General features: G+C 45.5%; 1 protein-coding gene across 1 annotated transcript in view; it reads left to right on the top strand.

The window, feature by feature from the left end:
• GRID1 (glutamate ionotropic receptor delta type subunit 1) overlaps window positions 1-23436 on the top strand; it is a 693764-nt gene that overhangs the window by 413532 nt on the left and 256796 nt on the right. The window contains exon 5 of the mRNA XM_029919939.1: window positions 22090-22143. Within this exon, the coding sequence (XP_029775799.1) occupies window positions 22090-22143 (54 nt within the window). The remainder of the gene's footprint in view (window positions 1-22089; window positions 22144-23436) is intronic.

Genomic DNA, 23436 nt, shown 5'->3' with positions numbered 1-23436 from the left:
ACTGATAACAAACTGAGGGCTGATGGGGGTGAGGAGAGGGGAAGAAGGGGGGTGATGGGCATGGAGGAGGTTACTTATTGGGATGAGCACTGGGTGTTATATGCAAACCAACTTGACAATATACTATAAAAGGAAAAAAAATAAAGTTAAAAAGAAAACTTTTTAAAGGCAGTAAGTTCCGGAATGGTAGGCATGGCCACAGTCATATTTGTATCTCCAGCTCACACAGTGGTTTTCGACGTTATAGGCCTTCATGGATATCATTTAGGCATGTCAAAACTCATACATTCTTGGTAAAGGGAGAGGTAGTACAGAGAATGGTTAGAATCTGGGCTTTTGCACCAGATTGCTGGATTCAAATTTGGACCTCTACCACTATCTAGCTCTCTTATCTTGGATGAGTTAAAGAATTACTTTGTGCCGCAGTTTCTTCATCTGTAATATGGAGCTCACCTTATAAGATTGCTGAGAGAATTAAGGGAATTGACCTATGGAACACACTTAGTATAGTGCCTGGTGTATAGATTTTGCTGTGTGTGTGTAATTGGCTATGATGACTGGTATCTTTGAAGTCCCAGCAGCTCTTTTACCAGAGTTAGTAGACAGATGGGCTAAGCTGTGGTCTGTGCTGGGCCTAGCACACAGCCTGGGAACCAAGCTGACAATCTGTGCTTCCTGGCTCTCCCGGCTGCCTTAGAGGCTGAGCAACCCCATGTGTCCTTCTCTGCGCTCCCTGCCCAGGCACACTAAGGCATGTTTGTGGAAGGATGTTATGATTCCTAGGCTGGTGGCCCAACTCAGGCTTTCCAGCCTTCTTCAGATAGTGTCTCACCCTGCCTCGGTTTCCCTCAGGAAGTAGTTGAGAAATCTTTGGTTACCAGTAGACTTCGGATCTTCTGGCTCAGTCTCTTATTTCCTGTGTGAACTAGGGTGAGTGACATAACATCTACAGCCTCATCTGTCCTGTATTTAATGATAGGGATGGTGGTGCCTCCTGAGGAGGTGGCTGTTGTGTGGATTCACTGAAGTCATCTATGTACCACACTGGCTGGGTATTGGCTTGTGGTTAGTGGACATCCAGGGTAAGAACCTATTCCTCTAGACTTTGTGAAACTCACTTCTCTGAAGTCTACATCCAGCATTTTTCTTCTTGACGTGAACTCACTTTAGAATTCATCTTTGTCAAAATAGCCAGGAAAACTCAAGAAGCCTTAAAGTTCCGAGGTGGGTTTATCTCAACCAAGGCCCTTAGGTCTCAATTGTGGAGAGGGAGTGAGTGCCCACCAACTTGAGCCTAGAGGTACAAGACCTCCCTGCACACCCCCTCCTGCAAGGCCTTCCTTCTTACAAGTAGGTAGGCTATCTGACACTTGGGCCCAGGCCTGGCTAGTGACCCCACCTGACCTTGCTGGCTTCCCATCTACCAGAGTACGTCCAGATCAGGAGAAGCTTTTCACTGCCTTGTTCATACTAACTGCACTTTCTGTTCTAAAAGACATACAGGTGTTTTACTAGAAAAGATTAGGAAAACAATTAGATTATCATCATACTTATACAGGAAGTGACACATGAATTAGTTTTGTTGAGGAGAAGTGATTTTGTTAATGTAATTGTAGTATGTCATGTACTAGAGTCAAAGAAGAATCCATAAGTTTAGGTTTTGAAGAGAAATCTTCGCCTTGGAGGGACACATACACACACTCCTGAATATGTATGGTACTAAGGGCCATACCTGAGAATCAAGGCTCTTGGAGGAATGGCCAAGACTTTAGCTCTGACCTGCCATTTTAAATGAGCATGCTCTTGGTGAACAGCTATCTCGCGTTGGTTTTTTGGTATTTCCCATCTCTGCCACTAGGGGCACCTCCAGACACTATTTGGGGGCATACTCCAGGCACATTGGATGCAGAACAATTTGTGTATATACTTGTTCTATTTGAGAGCAGGGGGATGTTTCGCTCTCTTGCCTTCACAGTTTTACTCAACGTCACTCTTCCTACACGGGATTTTATTGACCGCCTTCTTCCTCAACTCTCTCCAAGCCTTCTCACCCTTCCAGCCCAGCCTATCCATGAAGCCTTTCCCACCTTTCCAGCCTGCTCTCACATCCCCATCAGAGGCCCTCCAGAAAGCTTGCCTGTCCACAAACAACATGTATTCTGTGTCCATCATCCCTCTCCTTCTAACAACTGGGGAAGGAGACATCATGTATGGCTTCCCTTGTTGCCCTCAGGCTCACCCTTACCAAGGGCAGGGCACCTAGGAAACCCTCAGCCTGGATTTATCTTGAAGGAGCCCAGATCCCTGTATTCTGTAGATTTTTAAATCATTCATCCTTCTAGAGGGATGTGTTGATCAAAGTGAGCCAGTATGTTTGAACTATTTCTTTGAACAAGCTATTATAAATCCCCAGACCTTATGCACATCCATTGATATAATGTCAATCCTGAGGTTACTGATGGAATTTCCCCTCACTGTACCTTGGGTAGCCTGTTTATTTAAATGGGCTGTGGAATGAAGTTGTCAGATAAGAATCTGACATCCTTCCCCTCTAGGAGAGATAAATAGAGTCTAAGCCTAAAATGGGCTCTGGGCTTGATCAAGAATTCTCTGTGAAATGGTACCTGTTCAGCTGCATGTTCTCCCAAAGAACACATCACCCCAAACAGCCTCCAAGGGCTGGAGATTAGAGCAGAGAAGGCAGCTGTCCTTCCCTCACCCCGAAGTTTGGGCATGCGATGCGGCCTCACCACCCCAAAGCTTTTGAAAATGCATTTTTAAAAGTTTATTTATTTTGAGAGAGACAGAGCATGTGCATGCATGCTCATGAGTGGGGAAGGGGCAGACAGAGAAGGAGAGAGAGAATACCAAGCAGATTCTGTGCTGTCAATGCAGAGCCCCACATGGGGCTCAAACCCACAAACCATGAGCTTATGACTTGAGCTGAAATCAAGAGTCAGACACTTACCCAATTGAGTGACCCAGGCATCCTATTTAGCACATTTTAAATACATACATATATACATATTCCATGTCTTTATCCATTCATCAATTGATACACATTTGGGCTCTTTCCATACTTTGGCCATTACCAGTAGTGCTACTATAAATATTGGGGTGCATGTGCCGCTTTGAGTTAGCATTTTTGTATCCTTTGGATAAATACTTAGTAGTGCAATTGCTGGGTCATAGAGTAGTTCTATTTTTAATTTTTTTTAGGAACCTCTATAATGTTTTCCAGAGTGGCTGGAAATATAAATGGACAACTCAGAATCACAGTGCATTTGAGGAATGAAAAAATATAAAACAAACATAAAAAGGAGTCCAGAGTAAAACTTAGTTTATGGAATAGAAGTTCAAACACTTAAAGAGCTAAAATAATCTGAAAGAGCTATCACTGATAATCTTAAAGAGCTAAAATAAATGTATATCCTTAAGACATGAAGAGGATACTATGAAAAAGAACAGAAAACACAAAATAGCAACTGAAGATGAAAAATAGTGTGACAACTGAAATTGTAAAAATCCAGTTAAAGTATTAGACAAAATCGAGGAAAGTAAAACTAAGGGTAAAGTAGTAGTATAAGTTGAGAGAGAAAAGTTGACGAAAATGAGTGGCTTAATCCAGGAAGTTCAATATTCTTGTAAGAGAAATTCTGGAGGGAGAACCAAAAATAATGGAGAAAAGGCAAATATCAAAGAAACAAACAAGAAAATGTCTCAGAGCTAAAGGACATGTGTCTCCAGATTGGAAAATCCTACGAACCATTTAGCTCTTAGTCAAAATAAGTGAAAAGAACACCCATCTTAAGGCACTGCAATAACAAGTTTCAGAGCATGGGGGCGGGGGTGGGGCAGAGGGAGAGAGAAGAAAAGGAGGAGGAGGAGGAGGAGGAAGACAGGTGATACAAAAGGAACAGGAACAAGAGGAATCCGAATGGCACTAGGATGTTTAAGAGTAACACTGGATGCTAGAAGGTACTGGAGAAACAATTTCTGTGAAAGAATTCAGATCACTTTGTCTAAGGGTATTAAGTCAATCAATCAATCAGTCAATATAGCACCAACATTTTAAAAAATCCATACAGGCAAAGCCTAAAAAATTTATGCCTCATGCATCATTTCTTAGGAAGACACTGTAGGATGGACTTGAGAAAAAGAAAATGAAAGCTAAAAAAGATAAAAGTTAGCCAATAACAGATGCAGACATTCCAAGCAGAAGAACAGAAAGAAAGGTGTCAGATCATCCAACTGAAGACGAGGTGTCTGTGTGGGAGCAGGGGAAGGAGGGCTCCGACACACCATCTACGAGGTGTAAGGAAGCTGGAAGACTGTTTCATATGGTTGAGCATTTGGGCACATATAATACAGCAGTTGTGTAAATAAATACACATCAGGGCACTTGTTGACCCAAGAAAAGCTGAAATTGTATAAGCAACTTTATTTTGAGAGATAAAGAGAGAGAGTAGGGGATCTATGATCTAATGAAGTCATCACTTTTGATTTTATTTAAAAACTGTTATATAAATAAGTGGGGAATAGTAGGACAGGAAATGAAAGGACGAGGCTGTGTAAGAAGTTAAGTCCTCATCACCCTATTGGTAGGATAATGGATAATGTTAATATCTAAAATTGAGCAACCAAGTATAGCAGTGTGAACAGAAGATTGAAAGACATGGAAGTAAATCTCAAAGAAATAGCAAAAGAGTTACAAGCGTTTGCCTCTGGAGGGCAGGATGAGGGGTAGGGGTTGGGCCAGGCAATGCCATCTGTCAGAAGAGGGCTTTTAATACCATTTCATTTTAAACTATGATTTTGTAAAGAATAATAGGTTATAAACTATGGTTTATGATTGTCTCAGTGTGCTTTGCAATTACTCCATTTATTCTCCCTTAAAATATTGATTGTGTTCTTGTTCGGCACATTGGTCTTACTAGTCTTTGATATTCAGATTTTAAAAATAAGTATTATTTTCCCTATTGCTTGTAAAAAGTTTTAAAACAGAGTTAATAGAAAATGAAAGGAAGGTATTCAGAAGATATTGGGCAGCTCACGAAGGTGGGCAGAAGGATGGGGAATCAGGACTGGAAATCTATGCAAGGCCAGATAGTGGGGACATGGTCAAAGTCACTTCTGAGCACAGTCTGGATAAGACACCATCATTGGACTCACAACACTGCCTTTATCACTGGGATTTACTTTTCAATTAGATCATGTGTCACTTTCTCACAATTCAGTGGAATCTACTGTGCTAAGCCTAGGTTCTGTACTGGCCTGTGTAGAGTGGGGAGAGAGTCCTTCCCCCACTGAAGCCCCTTACCTCTGGCCCAGACACATACAATGGGTATCTCTACAAATCAAGAATTTTCTGATACTGGGTGGCGAAAACTCTACAATTGTCTCTTACTCCCATATGGGACACCATTTCCTTTTCTCCCAAACCACTGAGTTCCCCAAACCATTGGGGACTTTCTGTAGAATTTTAGAATATACTGAGAGCCAAGAATCACTCTTGCCTATCTCTCAGACTTTTCAGATGAGGAAAATGAAGCCCAGAGAAGGCTGGTGACATTGCAAGGTAGGAAGAGATTCCAAAGTGGTCTCAACAGTTCAGATAGAGTGGCAGTGTTATTCCAAAAGCATGAACTTTACAGGATAATGTGAAGTCTTCCAGTGAGGATTAGAACTCCCTACATTAGTACAGGGTATAGAAGGGAGGTAGGGGAGTGCATGGGCATGTGCATGTATGTGTAAACTCCTCATTTAAAAAAATACGTTCTTGGGGGTTGAAAGTGATAGAGCTGGGTGTGTGCTGTGCCATCTCCAGGAAGGTGCTGGCTTGATCTGCACCAGTAGAACCAACAGTGGTCCAAAGGCACAGGTGAATAAGTTCCTGTCCTCCTGGCATGTGTGCCTGGCTCCCAGCCTCCAAAGGTCACTGGTATTATAACTCTAGCCACTTGAATGTGTCTGTAGATCAAACTAGCCACTGCCAGTTCCTACACTAGAATATGGGGACTCTAGGCTAACGATGCTATGTCATCTGCCTTGTCCTGTGTACCTTCACCTTTTGCCTGAGGTAAGCCCTTGACTGATCTCTCTTCACTCCCATGATCACTGATCTCTCCCAAACTTTTAGGACTTGCCTCTCTGACTTCCTGCTGTCCAGGAGGTTATGCCTGAATTCATCTTCCTCACTGAGCCTGATCCACCTTCTGTTTTTATGCGATTGCATCTAGTGTCGTTTCAGATTTCTTTTTGTCCTTCACACCTCACTCAATTTCCAACTGATGACCATATCTTGTCAATGTTTTCCTTTTAAAACATTTTACACTTCATTCCCTTTCTCTCCAGCCTGGTGACCTCACTCTGTTCTTGCCCTCACCTCCAGTTTTCTGGACTACTGGGACTGCTTACCAACAGATTTCCCTATACTTCACATGCTTGTGAACTTCTCTTCCCTGTGGCCAGTCTGGCACATCTAGAATCCACATCGACCATACACATCCCATCGGAAAGTCCTATGCCCCCTCCCACCCCTGCTGAGGCCTGGAATACCATTTATCCCTCCCCGTTCTGTTGCAACCTTAGTATCCTGTGAAATACCTGTGTGTTCCTTGAACAAAGAAACTAGTATTCTGGGAGAGATAGGTTTGATAAACATGGGATTCAGTCAAGCTCTATGATTTTCTGTGATATGAGGACTTTTCTGTTACTGTGCTTTGTGTTTCTTCAAAGTAGGGATACAAATGCATTGTATCTCAAGCTTTCTGATCACAGTTTGTTTTCAGGGGAACTTCTGGCATCAGTGTGCTAGGACTGCCATAACAAAGTACCAAGACAGGGCGCTTAAACCACAGAAATATATTGTCTTACAGTTCTGGAGGCCAGAACTCTAAGTGTGTGTGGTGGGTTGGTTTCTTTTGAGGCTTCCCTTCCTGCTTTGTAGATTGCTGTCATCTTCACTGTGTCCTCACATGGCCTTGTCTCTGTGAGCATATATCCCTGGGATCTCTTACTCTTCTTATAAGAGCACCAGTTATACTGGAGTAGGCCCGCCCTAATGGCCTCATTTTACCTTAATCACTACTTTAAATACCTTATCTCCAAGTACAGCTATGTTCTGAGGGACTGGGGATTGGGACTTCAACATATGAATCTGGAGGGGCCACAATGTAGCCCGTAACATTACAAGGACATTTCTGTTAGTGTCCTTTGTGTTTCTTCCGAGTACAGTATATCTTATACTTTCTGAGCATAGATTTTCCTTTCCTTTTTAAATAGGAGGACTCTGGGAACTCCTAAGGCTCTTCTCTTCCATGGGACAAAATCTGGGGCTCTCAATTTACAGAGTAAAAGCCAGGCTCCACTGTGTCAACCCTGCCATGTGGGACCTGGTAGTATTTCAGGTCAGAGCTCAGGCCTCGTGCCACACTGGTCCTTCCACATTTGATTCTGAGCCACAGAGCAACCTATGGTGGGAATGCTTCATGTGTAGATTTAACTCTTGCTGATGGGTACATAGGCCAGACAATTCCACACTGGCCTCATCAATAGGCAATGGGCACAGTAAAGCATGACACAGTGAGATAATGTGGTAGAAAGAATGTGTGCATGGTCTCCAAGGCTTCTCCACATGGCCCATCTGACCTCTCTGGAATGCAGATCTCCCATCTTCACTTACAGGGTGAGAAGAGGTTCCAAAGCTGTCTCATCCGATTGACTGGCCAGAACAGCAGTGTGACAGGACAGGATAGGGGAGCATGGCATTCAAGGGCTGGGCCAGTGGCTGATAGTTTAGTCAATACACTCAGGGATGAAAATGAAGTTCTAATTGAGGGCTATAAAGAAACATTGATTAATAAAGGTGAGAGGAACAGATCCAGAATTCTTTACACAAATTATATTTTCTGCACTACACTTTATCCATGAGCTAAGAAGTCTTCCTGGCTAATTTTGATTATAATTGATTTTTGGCTCCCCTAATAACTTCAGAATCAAATCTTTATTCACAAGATGCGACTCAGCCGCCATTCCCTAAACGAATGGCCTCTCTCACCTCCAGGCTTACACATGCTGTCTACTTAGACTGGGATAGCCTACTGCCCCGCTGCTGCCTACTCCCAGCACAGGGGCTTCTTCTCTCCAGGGGAAGTTGGTGTCTGGCTCCTCATTTACTGAATATTCCCTGATCATTGCAATTTCTCCTTTTATCTAGTAGAATTTTCTCTCTGGATGGGTCTGTCTCTCTTAAGTGGGTTGGTTTCACTCAAAGATAAGGGCCCAAACTTCCTTACTTCCTTTTCCAGATTGCTAATAGCACCTGGCACCTCGTAGGAGCCCAGGTACATGGTTGTTAAATGGATGAGTGGACCCTACTATTTACTCTCACACCTGCTCCTGGATTTTCTTGAGGTTGACACCTGCTTCTTTGACTTTTTAATCCCATGATTCCCCAAAGTGGATGAGTCCAAGAAGCCTCTTTTTCTCCTCCAGGCCTCCCTGATGCTTTGCTATTTCTCTAGATAAGGCAGATTCCTCAGGAAGCTTATAGGGGCTGGGTCCATTTTTAGCCTGAGGCCTCTTGGCTTGTGCCAGCTGTCCTCCCCCTGAGCCCTGAACTGCTGGACCACCACTAGTGGACACTTAGCCCTTCCCTTGAGCTATAGCCAACCTTGTACTAGGGAGCACAGAGTCAAGAATTATCAAGCCTACACTGAATGACTGGAGAGGAGGGGCTGACCATCATGCATCTCCCTGTCCTTGGTGTCTGGTGGGACAGACAACTACTCCAGACGTTTTGACAGGCTGTCTCATGCTATCATTATTTGAGCTGTACTCCTGAATTCTCCAATCTGGGCAGAGATGATGCTCTTCCTGTCTGTGAGCCCAAAGATCTGGCTATTTGGACATTTATTAGTTTGTAAGCTTCATCTTCTTCTTTCAAAGGGAGGTCATAACTGGTCACCTTTCAGGACTTGTTGCAAGAAATAGTGCTGATATATATATAGAGAGAGAATTTACATTTTGGAATAAGCACCTTGGAGGCTATGTGGAAAATCTGGTCATGAAAGGAAGAAAGACCAGTGCAAATCTGAGGTAGGAATTTGAGAGAGATGCCATCATGCCTACCCCGGGCATTTTGTGTCTATTGATTCATTGATCTACCTTTTTATTTGTGCCCCATTTCCCCTTATAAGGTGTATGAAATGGAATTGTTTGTGTATATGTGTGTTTGTATATGTGTGCATATGGATAGGAGTATTTGGAGAGTTCAGGGTTTAGAGTTGCCCTGGGGATCAGGTAGAATTGCCTCTGACTCTCATGCTTGTCACCAAGATTATCAGATTAGATGGAACCAATGTGGTGCTCAGATCTTCGGTTCTAAAGCAAGGATAGGGGGCAGTTATGGTGAGTTTTCTCACTGCTTTTTCTACTCGAGATACTGAGCCCGGAAGCCCTGTGCTCAGAGATTTCTCTTCAAGAAATGCCTAATTCAAAGGTTAGGGCCTTTCCAAGTGCTTTGTGCTAGCCATGGGGGTTGAGGGTGGGGTAGGTGGGCCACATCCCCCTGAGGACAATGTTTAGTGTATTTGGCTTCTGTGTCTACCCCTTGTAGCAGCTGAATATAGAGTTACATGGCTTTATTAAAAATTTTGGGGGCATCTGGGTGGCTTAATTGGTTAAGTGTCTGACTTTGGCTCAGGTTATGATCTTGCGGTCCGTGAGTTCAAGCCCTACGCCAGGTTCTGCTCTGTGCTGACAACTCAGAGCCTAGAGCCTGCTTCAGATTCTGTGTCTCTTTCTCTCTCTGCCTCTCCTCTGCTCACACTCTGTCTCTGATTCTCTCTCTGTCTCTCTCAAAAATAAACAAACAGGGCTCAAATTCACTAACCACAGGATCATAACCCAAGCCGAAGTCAGACGCTCAACTGACTGAGCTACCCAGGTGGACCCCAAGAGTTACATGTCTTTATTGTTGGACCCAGATGATTTGGGCAAAAATTAGGTTCCTGGCCATGCCTAGGTCTGGGACCCAACTGCACAGAGGCTTTGTACTTGGAGAGAAGCTGTCTCAAAGGTTTTAGAATAGTTTATATTGTGGATTCTAAAGAAAATAGATCCTCCCCTTTTTCTCTTCAGTGAATTTACAATATCCTCTCTTCCTAGCTGCCAGGACCTCACAGCCCCACCCATGACCTCTTAGAATCATTTCCCGTGGGGCCAGAATGCCTGGGTGAGCTTTATTCCCCCTCTCCAGTGCAGGGCACCTCCCTGCCTTTCCCATGTCACAAATCAGGGACTTGTTTCCTGACAATTCCCGAGCCAGAGAACTCCTCCCCGGCACCCTGAGGAAGAAGCAGCTCTTGTCTCCAGAACTGAAAAGAAGATATTTTTCTTTCTATTCCATTCTCCAAAAAGTCAGGCTCATAAAAAAGAATACAAATTACACCCAGCAGTTCTTATCAGCTTGGTAAAGAATTGCTACTTTCAACTTTATTGCCTTAAAAAGAATTCAAACGCTTCCATCTTTTAAAAACAATTTAGGTTGAGAAAAGGAATTAGATCTGTGTGCAGAAGCCGCTTGCCTGGCAGGATTTGAAGGGGTCATGGTATTAACCTTGAATGCTGATGCTTTAATTGAGCAACCCAGGCAGTGTAGATGGTCTCCCAGTGGATGTTTGCTGTGGGTCTGCCTCTGGGGCTGACAGCCACAGGGGGGCAGGTCCCGGGGGGCTTTATGTGACACAGTGGCCCTAGGAGGGAGTTTCTGCCCCAGATGGTCCCTACCCCTTCATTTCCTTTCATAGCCTCTGATGCTATGGGTCCCCAGAGCCAGTCTTTTGATGCAGTGCCTTCTCAAGCTCCAGCATGCACGTGTAAATACTCCTGGGAGGGAGAAGAAAACATTTTTAATCAGGTTTGGACTTTGCTTTGCTTATATCTGAAAATCACTTGAAGCTAGAGCTGAACAGCAGGGTGTATGAGAAATGGCTCAGTGCAGCCACCTGCTGCCCCAGAGCTGCGTCCCCTGGCCTCTGGGGGACCGCATCACGAGATTGTTCACAGCCCTCTGCAGAGGCTGGTGACTGTTGTCGCCAAACCCGAGCGTAAATAAGCTCAGAAATGATTTGTTCTCTTGCACCTCTCCGTCCTCAAAAGGAATTGTGCGGTCGTGGCCATGCGGCCAATGGCAGGAATGCCCCTCTTCTCCGTGAGACAAGATCCAGTAGAAAAGTCGGCTCCCATTACCTCCCAGCAGGACAAAGCCTGAGTGTCTGTGAGAGTAGAACATGGGAGGGTCTTATTTGGCGTCTGTGCCCTCCAGATGGCAGGGAAGTTATGGACCATTTATTAAAATCCGAGTATCCATCAGTCGCTACTCATCGGCGGTGCCTGGCTTTACTTTCTCCAAGTTGCTCTTATTAACCGGGTCGTGCCTGTGAGCAGACTCCATTTCATTTTTCTGCGATATTAACGGTTCCTCATAAATTGTCCGCATGTAGCATATTCTCACTTTTTATTAAAGTAAATTGCACTTCCAGCACAGCCCTGGAACCTGTCTCTATTTCATCTGAAGGATCCACAAATGATCTGTAATGAATCTTCATCCCCGGAGTCTGTGAGCTGCCACTGCTGCCCTCCACACCGAGTGGGAAGGCGGTTTGAAAGAGCTGTTTCCCTCAAACTTGGGGAACAGTGAGGATTAAGGCCAGGGACGTCTAATGATTGACTAGAAATTGTCCAGATCTATCAGATTTTTATATGTGTTTAGTCAATTATGCTTGCTTTCTCTCTCTTTTTTTCAATAGCAACATAATAGTTTTTCTGAGATCAAAGCCAGTGTAAAAAAAAAAAAAACAAGCCCCCCCAAAACCCCAAAAAACAGAAAACCAAAAAACCTAACAATGAGTATCCTGTCTTTAGTGTGACAGTGGTATCTTTTAAAATGCCAGCTGACTGACCAGTCTACATTACAGGGCTATTTTTTAAAATGCCAGTTGATTGACCAGACGACTCCAGAACGTGCCATGTGGTTCAAGCAGGATATAAGGGAGCTTGCGTCAGGAGTTCTAGCACTTAGCACAAATGAAGAAACAATTATATCCCCATAGCAGAACTCTAAAATGTGATCATGTTTCCATCAGCTTCCAAAGGTCACCATGTCTTGCGTTTACCCACCTTTCAAGTTCACTTTGTTTCATTTCACCTTCTCTCCGATGTGTAGGAAAGGGGTGCTATTTTGAAATACAGGCGGTACTTTTTTCACAGAACAGTGTCAACCAAAAATCAAGTGCATATCCAAATTGTGCAAAATGAGGACACAGTCCCATATGCATGGGTTTCTGTTAACACAGTACCATGCAAAGGGAAGAATACCTGTATGTGAGTACACCCCTTTGGAGTCCTGGGGGCTTCCTATTGATGTCCCTCACCTTTGTCATACTCAGCACCCGAGAAATATGCAGAAGTGTGAATGCATCCAATTGATTCCATGGGCATCTTTCAAAGTTCATTGTCTGCCAGGTTCTATGTTGGGAAGGGGCCGTATGGTATCTAGATCAGGCCTTAGCCCTCAGTGAGGGACTAGAGGCTTCTTCTCCTGTACAACCAGAGGACCACGTGACCCAGGAGGTTGGAGGATCATGGTGGTGGCACTGGCAGGAAGCTAGAATCCGGGACCCAACTTTTCAGAAGTCTCTGTGGCCTCCCAGATTATCTATCCAGACCTCATCACTATCCACATTGCCTTCCATCTTGGCTCTTGCTTTTGTATGAAACATCCCCAAGAGGTGGCCAGTGTGTGTGTCTGTGATGCTGACCTGCAGGGAGGCTTTGGGCAAGTTTCCCCATCCCTCTTCTCAGATCAGAAGCCACTTTCAGTGGACGTTTGTGAGGATTCATTAAAATATCATGTGCACATCCAGATGGCCAACAGACACATGAAACAATGCTCAGCATCACTCATCATCAGGGAAATACAAATCAAAACCACACTGAGATATCACCTCACACCAGTCAGAGTGGCTAAAATGAACAAATCAGCAGACTATAGATGCTGGTGAGGATGTGGAGAAATGGGCACTCTCCTACACTTTTGGTAGGAATGTAACCTGGTGCAGCTGCTCTGGAAAACAATGTAGAGGTTCCTCAAAAAATTATCAGTAGAACTCCCTTATGACCCAGCAATAGCGCTGCTAGGGATTTACCTAAGGGATACAGAAGTGCTGATGCATAGGGGCACATGTATCCCGATGTTCATAGTAGCACTGTCAACAATAGCCAAATTGTGGAAAGAGCCTAAATGTCCATCACCTGATGAATGAATCAAGAAGATGTGGTTTATCTATACAATGGAATACTACATGGCAATGAGAAAGAATGAAATCTGGCCATTTGTAGCAACGTGGGTGGACCTCGAGGGTGTCATGCTAAGGGAAATAAGTCAGGCATAGAAGGATAGATACCATATGTTTGCACTCATAAATGTAACAGGAGAAACCTAACAGAGGACCATGGGGGAGGGGAAGGGGGAGAGAAGATTTAGGGAGAGGGAGGGAGGCAAATCATGAGAGACTCTTGAATACTGAAAACAAACTGAGGGCTGAAGAGGGAGGGAGAAGGGGAAAGGGGGTAATAGGCATGGAGAAGGGCACTTGTGGGGATGAGCACTGGGTGTTTTATGGAAACCAACTTGACAATAAACTATAAAAATTTTTTTAAAAATATAACACTTTCAAGTTAAAAAAGAAATATCATGTGCAGAGGGCTTAATTCAGGGTCTGGGTAGAGGTGGTGTTCAGAAAGTGCCAGCAATTGTACCCAGTCTGCAAGCAGCCCTTCCCTCCAGCCTTTTGCAGCCAGCACCTTGCTTGAACTCCCCAACAGCAGGCTCAGATTTCTCTCATCAAAGGCCCTCTTAGTGTCCCCCAGAGTTGGGTTGGGAAGCAACACAGACTTAATTCTGCCACACTTTCCCCAGATGGCCTCGTGTAGCCTGGTGTGATTGTCTTGTCTCCACCATCCTCCAGCAACTAACCTTCCAACAGCGCACACAGGCTAAGTCTGCGTGTTCAGGTGGCCATGTTTCCTGCTCCCACCAAGGGTGAGGGCCCTCAGCTTCAAGGAAGCTCTAGCAGTGTGATGGGTAAGGTGGGAGGAAATAACTCATGCTTGGTCAGGAGGGGCTATTTCCTGGGAAGACACTGAGAGGAGAAACTGGAAAAGAAACCCACATCCGGTCCAAGATTCCCCAGTAGAACCTAAGAGCAAGGATGGAGCCAACAGTAAGAGCCATCAACTTGGGAGAACATTAAGACAGTTTTCCAGGGAGAGCAAGGCCCCAGGAAGTTCTGGAGACAAGGTTAGGGTAAACAGGAGAAGTAGCCAAGCCAGCATCTTGGGCCCTTTTCATGAGGAGACAAGTCTTTGGGAAGCCCAGAGTCACCAGAAATAGTTCAGCAATGGCCGCCCTTAATGGTTTTTCTCTGGTTCTGGGCACAGCTTCTGAAGCTGGGCCTCATGGTGGCTGCTTTGCTGATTTCCTTGTAAAGGGGCTCCTTGAATCTTTCATAGTCTTGTAGCCAGCTACTCCCCTTCTTTGCCGATGGGGGGCATCGCTCTCCCTCATGCTCCAGAGGGGTGACATTGCACAGAGAGCATTGTTTCTAAATAGCATGTTGCTGCAAAGGCAGCAGTGGGTCTTTAAAGTTAGCGCACTATCTGTCCTTGGGAAAATGCCAGACTCTGCGCTCCATGGAGGGAATGTTCTGAAATGTTACAAGTTGGGCTTTTAAAAAGATGCTAATTGTCGACAAGTTTTCATTATCTCAGGCTCTCAGTGTTGGGGGTGCCTAGAGAAGTGGCCAACAATTAACACATACACAAATAATCGGTGGCATTTGCACTTGGTGAAATAAATCCTTAGCGCTGCTGCTGGAAGACTTCCATGTGGAGGTTTTTTTCCACTCCATTTACTATTCCTTTAGGCCAAGATAAAGTGAAACAGCCTCAGACTTAAGAAATGCAAGTGGAATGATGGTCTCAGACTTATGAGAACAAGTTAACCTGGAGAAGGAAGGCACTGACACTCCTAACAGAATCTTCTCGGTTATGAGAGAAAAGATCGTTTTTGTCCCCATTGTCAGGGGCCAGGCCCAGTCCCGAAGGCTCATGTTCTTGCTCTGATAGCTCTGTAGGTTTGTTGAGGGGCAGGCATGACTGAAGAAAAAGAACTCAGGCTTTGGAGACTGGGAGACTTGAGTTCAAATCCAGTCTCTGCCAAGTACTAGCTGACGGACCTGTGTGAGCTAAGAGGCCATATCTGGGGCCCGGCACCCCACCACACAGACCGGGATGAGAATGCTGCCTGGCTTGTTAGGGCACATGCATAAAGGGAAGTGTGTGTGTTGTGAAGTGGGGGAGATGTAGTCTTGAAGTATCTGGCGGAGTGCTTGATCCGAGGAAATGGCCCTGTCTTGGTCCTATGTGAAAGGCTGCTTCCTCCAGCCCCTCAGAACTGCCATCTTCTCAGTTTCCTTGAAGTCACTTGGATATTAGAATTGATCTCCACCTGTGTGTGGTCAAAACAGGTCACCCTGTGTATACCATTCCCATTAGCACTAGGGGTTGCTTTCTGTCTAGAGCTTTGGGGAGCCCAGAGCGGGATGTTGGTCTGCATCTACTTCTTTATGGAAACTGTGGAATCAGAGTCACTGTGTAGCCAGGACATGAGTCAAATGTCCCCTGGCCTCAAGAGGGCCTGCAGGATGGCATGTTGGTGTCCTGCGTCACTTATACCAGAGCTCTATTGATGCAGTTGGCCCGAGGTTCAGACACGGGCTGCTACTCATGGACGAGGGGACACTTTCTCTTCCCCAGGTGTGGGAGGGACAGCTGCCTTCCACTTCCCTAACAGGTACATAGCAGTGACAGTGTGCTTTTCTTTCAAGAAGGTGGTGTGTGGGTGTCAGGACAAATGTGGACACCTGGCTCTGTCACTATAGGTCATGCTTCTCACCACTGGCTACCTGTGTTCATCGCAGCCCTTTCTGTGGGCTACATGCCACTAAGATCCTTGGGTTTTCTGTTTAAAAGGCGCTCAGGATGCCTGGGTATTCAGTTGGTTTAGCATCTGACTCTTGATTTCATGACCTTGCGGTTGTAGGATCAAACCTTGCATTGAGCTCCAAGCTGATAGCACAGAGCCTCCTTGTGATTCTCTTTCTCTTTCTCTCTCTCTCTCTCTCTTAAAATAAATAAACATTAAAAAAAATAAAAGGGGCTCAAACAAGAGTCAGCATGAGCCTTTGGGAGTTTCCATCTCCTCAGCTCTTCTTCTAAAGCTCTATGTTGGTTAATCTACTGATGAACCACAAGAGCTGGGAAGTCGGCCACTGATGGTTTGGCAAGGCCTTGTGGGACTCATAGCAGCAACTTAACCAGGGCTGCCAGTGTTGTGTCAAGGCATAGTGCCATTACAGGGACCCCTTGGGATCACTGAGACCTCATTCCTGCCTCCCACAGGGTCTAAGTGGAGCTCCTACCATTGCGCAGGACTCTATCACCTACCCCTGCATCATTTTGAGGGTTGTCCCATAGCTGTGGTGCTCAGCTCCCGCAGAGAATCCCAGCTGCAGGAATGCAACCTCCCTGCTTGCTGGAGATGAGTGACTAGAGCCGGGCAGAAGGCCTGCTCCACTCTTTTCCCCACCCATGGAATAAAGGGCTGCCTGTTATTTGTCTAGTCAGCTCAACACTTCTCTGCCGATGCTGATAGTATTACACAGCAGTAGACTCACAGTGTTGCCGAGGTGAAGACTGTCTTGAAGGGTCTGTGGACTCATGGAGGAGATGATGCTTATCCCACTTGCCACATCGTGTTTATTGCTGCTTGTCTTGGTACTGTTGGCTCCATGATGGCAGGACGAGTGTCCTGGCTCATTCAGGAGAGTTAGGACAATAGCTTGTGTGTGGCAGGCACAGTCTATTGAGTGAAGGAAGGAATAGATGAGAGACTATGCACATCTACACATTCAGGAAACCATTGAATGATGACCAGGCTGGGCCCTTGAGTGGAAGAAATGGAGAGCACCTTGATGTTCACTGATCTATAGGGAGCTTCTCTCTGGGCTGGAAGCTTCGCACATAATTCCATTGAATTCCCATGATAACCCCAGGATGGGAGTGTGTGTCTCAGGTTGAGTTCCCATAAGCAGACTCTGGGGTGAGGATTGTGTGACAGTGATTTATTAAGAAGTTTTCCCAGGGGAATTAAAAAAAGAAAGAAAGACAGACAGCAGGGGAGTGGGAACGTGGCAGGGAAATGGAGGAAGCCAGAGCTGGTGCGCTAGCAATGAGGCAGTTTGGGCTCAGTCCTGTGGAGAGGTTCTGGAACCAGCGCAGCTCTCACTTGGAGCAGTCCCTATCTGGGAACAGGGCATCTGGGATTTGTATGTGTGACACTCTCTGTCCTCGGGTAGGGGTGTAAATTCCCAGGCACTGTGAGTGCTGCGCAGGGTTCCGGCAGCCTGAGCCACGGGTGTCTGCCATTGGGCGTGAACGCACACAGGGAGCCAGTGTGCTCAAAAACCCTCATGGGATTCAGGGGGAATGTGGGCAGAGCATTGGTAGCACTGTTGGCATTCGAATGCCTTAAAGGTATGTGGAGCTGCTACTCAGGGAGGTGGAAGTAGCTCAGCCAGCAGCTCACGGCCAAGCAGTGCCAGGACTGGGATTGGAACATGCTCTGCCTGCCTGCCTCCCCCTTACCTGCTGGCTCTGCCATGGAAGGGAGGACTCAGCTGCACCTGCCGCAGACATGGCTGAGGAGGGAGAGGAAAGGATAGTGCTTAGATGGGGAATTAGTGGTGCTTCGAGGGACACTGCTCAATGGGCTGTGAACATTTAGGGCTCTTCCCACAGAGCTGGCGGCTCTCCAGTAACTGGGGGGGGGGGTGTTCTTTCTAAATCTTCAGTAGCTTCTCCTTCTTACCGTCCAGCTCAGCTTCTGGAAAAGGCTACAGCCAAGTGCTGTTTATCTCTGTGTGGGGAAAAGAGGCTTAACAAATTAGCTGGGCTTAATTGGTGAGGAAAGTAGGACAGGAAAGTTGGCCAATTGTCCGGTGGGGTTTTCTGATCAATTTCTCTCCATCAATGTCTTTCCTGTGTGAGTCTGAGACCAGGTGGGAAAACTCCTGAGAGTAGCCAGGGTCCCACCTAGTCCCTGGGAGGTCCCAGTAGCTGTGGCAGGTTTTCTGCATTGCTGGCTTCTGTGGGTACACAGAGGACTGTTCTCCTGCACAGGCGCACCTGTACCTTCAGGTTCACAGAACCCAACATTCTGGAGCAGTGTTCCCAGCTGCAGAGTCCAAGAGTCAGGGGCAGAGCTCTGAAATAACACAGGACTCAGGCATATCTCCATTCGCAGTGAATTATGATCCCAAGGCATTGGGCCCCAAAGTCTGCATTTTTAAAAAATACGTCTTTTCAAAAAATTTTTAAAGGTTTTTACTTATTTTGAGAGAGAGAGAGAGAGAGAGAAAGTGGGGGAGGGGGAGAGAGCAAGGGAAACAGAATCCCAAGCAGGTGCCCTCCTCTTGGTGCAGAGCCCCATGCAGGGCTCAGACTCACAAACTGTGAGATCATGACCTGAGCCAAAATCAAGAGTAGGGATGCTTAACCAACTGAGCCACCCAGGTGCCCCTCAAGCTCTGCACTTTTAAAAGCTCCCTAGGAGATTCCTACATGTAGCCAGACTTGAAAATCATTGCTTTAGAATGTCAGTGTGTGATGGAGTCTTGCCCCTCACCCATGGTCAGCTTTCATGATGATACTTAAATACATTTAAGGGACATGCTGCTCACCTTCCACTCAGGCGCTTTCTTCGATGAGACCTCACTGCTCCTGTTCCATCTCGAACTACTTAGAAAATCGGAAAATTCTGTCTTATATTGTGTTGAAACCTGCCTCCCAGATTACTGGAGACCTTGGTCCTAAATCAACTCTGAGAGGACACAAAGAGCAATTCCAGTCTCTCCTGCACATGACAATTCTTTCTGTGCCTAAAGACACCAATACTTTCACTGGCCCACTCGGTCACCGAGTCCAGTCTGCGGTGTTCTCCATTAAGTGGTAGAGTCCTATAGTCAACCCCTGGCCCAGAGTGCTGCTTCCAAGTCTCTTCTCCTCAGCTGCCCACTGTTCCTGGAAACCAAGAGCAGGACTTCGAGTGCAGCCTTGTTAATCTGCATCTCTTCAGATCCGGCTCACTATTCTAGCTTTCTGGAACCTGTGTCTGTAAGTTCCCATTTAGTTACCTCCTCTGAGAATCTAAGGCTCCTCTGAGGGCAGCTGGCCCCTAAGTACTCACAATTTCTGGGGAGAGGGCCTGGTTTATGGAGTTTGTAGAATGGGGGGGAAAGTGTCTTTGGGACATGGACCCATAAGGGTTTGGCATCTCTGGAGATCCTTTCTTTCAGGAAGAGAGAACACAGGGATCCTTCTTCCTGAGGTAGGAGATGGAGCAGCCTAGGCCTTCTTAGACATAACTCATTTATCCTGAAGAAGGGAGAGTTTTGGTGGGGGCACGGCTCATGAGGAGGAGGGCTTGTGTGGCTAAAGGAGATTTTCATGTTCCAAGAATGTGGACGAGTCAAGGAGCAAGGGTGGAAGCTGCAAAAGGTTGGGGGTGGCCACTTTCCTTCTCTGCTTTGTGAAAAAATGTGTGGATGCCATTTTGTGTTTGCTACTTCTTGAGATTGAGGGCCAAAGATATTGGCAGACAAGAGGAAGCAAGCATTACATATGTCTTATAGATGAACAAACTGAAACCATAGGGGTCAAATGACAGTGGTGGAGGCAGTCTCTTCCAACCCAGTCCAGACTCCCATCCTAATGTGTCTTCACAGGGGCTGACACCCTCTCACTTCTAGGCTGGAGAAAGGGAGTTTGTGTCCTTAACCCCCGGATGGCTCAGAAAGTCCCCTGTGCCCACCATTGGTGTCCTGTGGGAGCTTTCTGTAAAGGACTGAGATGCTAGAGCTGGGACACTCGCATAGGCTCTCTTTCCACATGCTTGTTGTGTTGGCCAATAAGTGTGTCTGTTCTTCACGTGAGTGAGTTTTAACAGAAGACCTTGCACGGACAGTGCAATGATGTACCTCCCACATGTGGCTGGGCTGCTGGTGCAGGCAGGCTCTTTACCCCTCTGTGTCTCATGGTTAAGGAGAATGAGTCAGATGTCTGTGTACTGATGAGGAAAGATATTCTTTTTCTTTTAATTTTTTTAAGTGTTTTATTTATTTTTTATACAGGGAGAGACAGAGCATGAGAGGGGGAGGGGCAGAGAGAGAAGGAGACACAGAACCGGAAGCAGGCTCCAGGCTCTGAGCTAGCTGTCAGCACAGAGCCTGACGCGGGGCTCGAACCCACAAACATGAGATATGACCTGAGCCGAAGTCGGAGGCTTAACCGACTTAGCCACCCAGGAGCCCCAAGGAAAGATATTCTTGATATATTGATAAGTAAAAAAAAAAAAGTGATCACTGTAACCTGATGCATATTTCATGATCTCATTTAAATAAAAACATCTGTCCGATATGTGTACGTAGATTTGTACTGGCAGATGTGACCACAACCTTGTAGAAGGGGACACCTCAGACAATCGCTGGAGGATGAATGTGGAGGGATCAAGGGGATATTTCACCATTTAGCATATTTTATTTTATTTTATCTTTTAAAGTTTATTTTAAAGTTAATTTTTCAGAGTTTGAGAGACAGAGAGAGTGAGTGGGAGAGAGGCAGAGAGAGAGAGGGAGAGAGAGAATCCTAAGCAAGTTCTGTGCTGCCAGCATGGAGCCTGATGTGAAGCTCAAACCCATGAACCATGAGATCATGACCTGAGCTGAAATCAAGAGGCGGACGCCTGACCCAACTGAGCCACCTAGGCACCCCACTTAGCACATTTTAAAAAACGGGACAAGGTTATGGGGTGATTTTGAACATTTTTATTTTTTCTGTATTTTTTTCAAATAAAAAAGAGTAATAAAAATTATCTCACAAAAATACACACAAAAAAAGTGAAAATAAGAGAGGGCTACAATCTGAGAGTTCTGTGCCAGGTTTATAGATGGCCTGGTGCAGTGCCTGTCAGTGCATGCTTAACTATGAGAGTTCTTACAGGACGTGCTTGACAATGATCAGTTCCTTCCCTCCTGTCGATCTGATGGCTTTCCAGTTAAAGGAGGAGAAAAGCACCCGTAAAACATATGAGAAACTAAATAAGGAACTTGGTCCTATCTGCTTCACCCTCTTTTACTCCCTTCATGGATTTCACAGCAATATTCATTCAAATATTGAGCATGATGTGCCAGTTAGAGTGTAAGGCTCTGGGATACCACACAGATGTGACTCCTGTCCTCATAGAGACCCCAGCTTGGTGAAGGAGATAGATACTACAAAATAAACAAGCTGCTAATATTCAAGCACAGAAATAGCAAGTGCTATAAAGAAACAGAACAAAGTGCTGTCAGAGAGAATGATGGGAGTAGGGTCATTGCCCAGAAGCAAGAAAGAGCTGGTTCTGTGGGTCCTTAATGGGTTGTTTAGAACTGAAGGCAGCTCAGAACCCCAGCTGTGAGCTGCTGTCATTCTAGGTGTCATTCAGGGCAGCTGGATAGGCTGCCATAAACCCCTCATTCCAGATTTCTGATGCTTTAGCCTCTGGCAGTCATGAGAATCATCCCCCTAAGCTCCCCTTCAAACATGCGTTTGCAGGTAATTTTCTGAAAGAGGAGAGGAAAGCCCTCGCCTTTGGTGACCCTGTGATGCCTGTAGGAACCAGAGCTCCGACCTTGCTGGGGGCTGGTGCATGAGAGCTTGGAAAACAGCAGGAAATCAGATATCTGTGTTCAAATGATGCGTCTTGTAGCTAAGGCAGCGAAAACTCACCCCAGGGGATGGCATGTTTTGTGAAGAAAAAAATCTCCAAGAGCAGTGTTTATCAAACCCCGTCTCGGCAATCATCTTGTGCGTCTGCCAGCTTCTGGCTTGCTTCTGCTCATGTTTGTTTTCTTTTTCTCTCTGCAGGCCGTGGAGACCAACCTGGCTTCCAAGGACAGCCACTGGGTCTTTGTGAATGAGGTAAGAGCCCCAGAATGGGAATGGGTGCAGCCTGCACTGAGCCCCCCACCCCTTGAGAAAGCTCAGTGGGAAAGCTGTGGGGGCCAATTCTGACTTGGGATGCTGGAGTGAATTCCAGGGCCCCTCCGTGCAGCACAGGGGCTTAGAGAGTTGGACCTGACCTTGCCAAGATGCTCATCTGGGGTGGGAACCAGGGAAAGAGTGGAGATTGGAGTTCATGAAGTCAGAAGAGAGGTGGCTCAGGCAGTAGATGTGCAAAGTGAAGAGAGACAGCTGATCAGGGGTTAGGGGCTGGAGCGATTAGGGCAGCTTAGAAGACGGGTGCACAACGACAACATTCTCAGACAACTCTAGTTTCTGCCGTTTCATGTTATCTGAACTAAGTAGACAGCAAGTCTTCACTGGATAAGAATCATGTTATAATTCTTCTGAGTCTGTGCACATAAATAGATATTTCCTAATTTATAAAGAAGTGGCAATTACCCTTTAAATTAATTATTTTCTTAATGCTGTTTTTAAGTCCACTAGAGAACACATTCCTCAGATGAGGAATCCAACTCACATCACTACCTGTGAACCAAACCAAAGGCTCAAACCTTCTTCTGAGAAGAAGCACAAGCGGTAAACAATCATTACCATCAAAGCCCATTAGAAGCTTTGTTTGAAATGCAGAAAAAAACAATAAAAATCTGTGGAATGAAAAAAAAAATAAAAATAAAAGCAAAATAAAAGCCTCACATAGGGACTTGGCAACTATTCCACATTGTGCCAGGTTTTTCAATTCTTGCTTTTTTGGTGGGGGAAGTAGGCAAGGAGGAAGCCATTTATAAATGTCACATAAGTACAGATCCACTCAAGACTATTTTATCATTGTCAGTTTAAATGCAGACACCCTCCCCACCACCAATTCACCATTAGTTGGTGGAAAACTGGAGGAATTTGAAGAAGAATCACTAGCATTTTTTAAAATTTATTTATTTACTTATAAATGTTCATTTATTTACTTTGAGAGAGAGAGTGTGCATAAGCGGTGGAGGGGCAGACAGAAAGGGAGAGAGACAATCCCAAGCAGTTTCGGTACTGTCAGCAGAAAGCCTGATGCAGGGCTCGATCTCATGAACTGGAGATCATGACCTGAGCTGAAAAGATGTCACCCAGGAGACCTTCACTAGCATTTTTAATAGAAACAATTCTTGTAGGCAAAATAAAGACTAAACTACAAATGTTCTACCTATGTACATTAGCTGTTCAATAAATATGATGATAATTCAGAATTTAAAAAAAAAAAAAAAA

This window comes from Suricata suricatta, chromosome 2 (genome assembly GCF_006229205.1).
Source record: "Suricata suricatta isolate VVHF042 chromosome 2, meerkat_22Aug2017_6uvM2_HiC, whole genome shotgun sequence".
Taxonomy (NCBI): domain Eukaryota; kingdom Metazoa; phylum Chordata; class Mammalia; order Carnivora; family Herpestidae; genus Suricata; species Suricata suricatta.
This window is presented reverse-complemented; position numbering and strand designations above follow the sequence as displayed.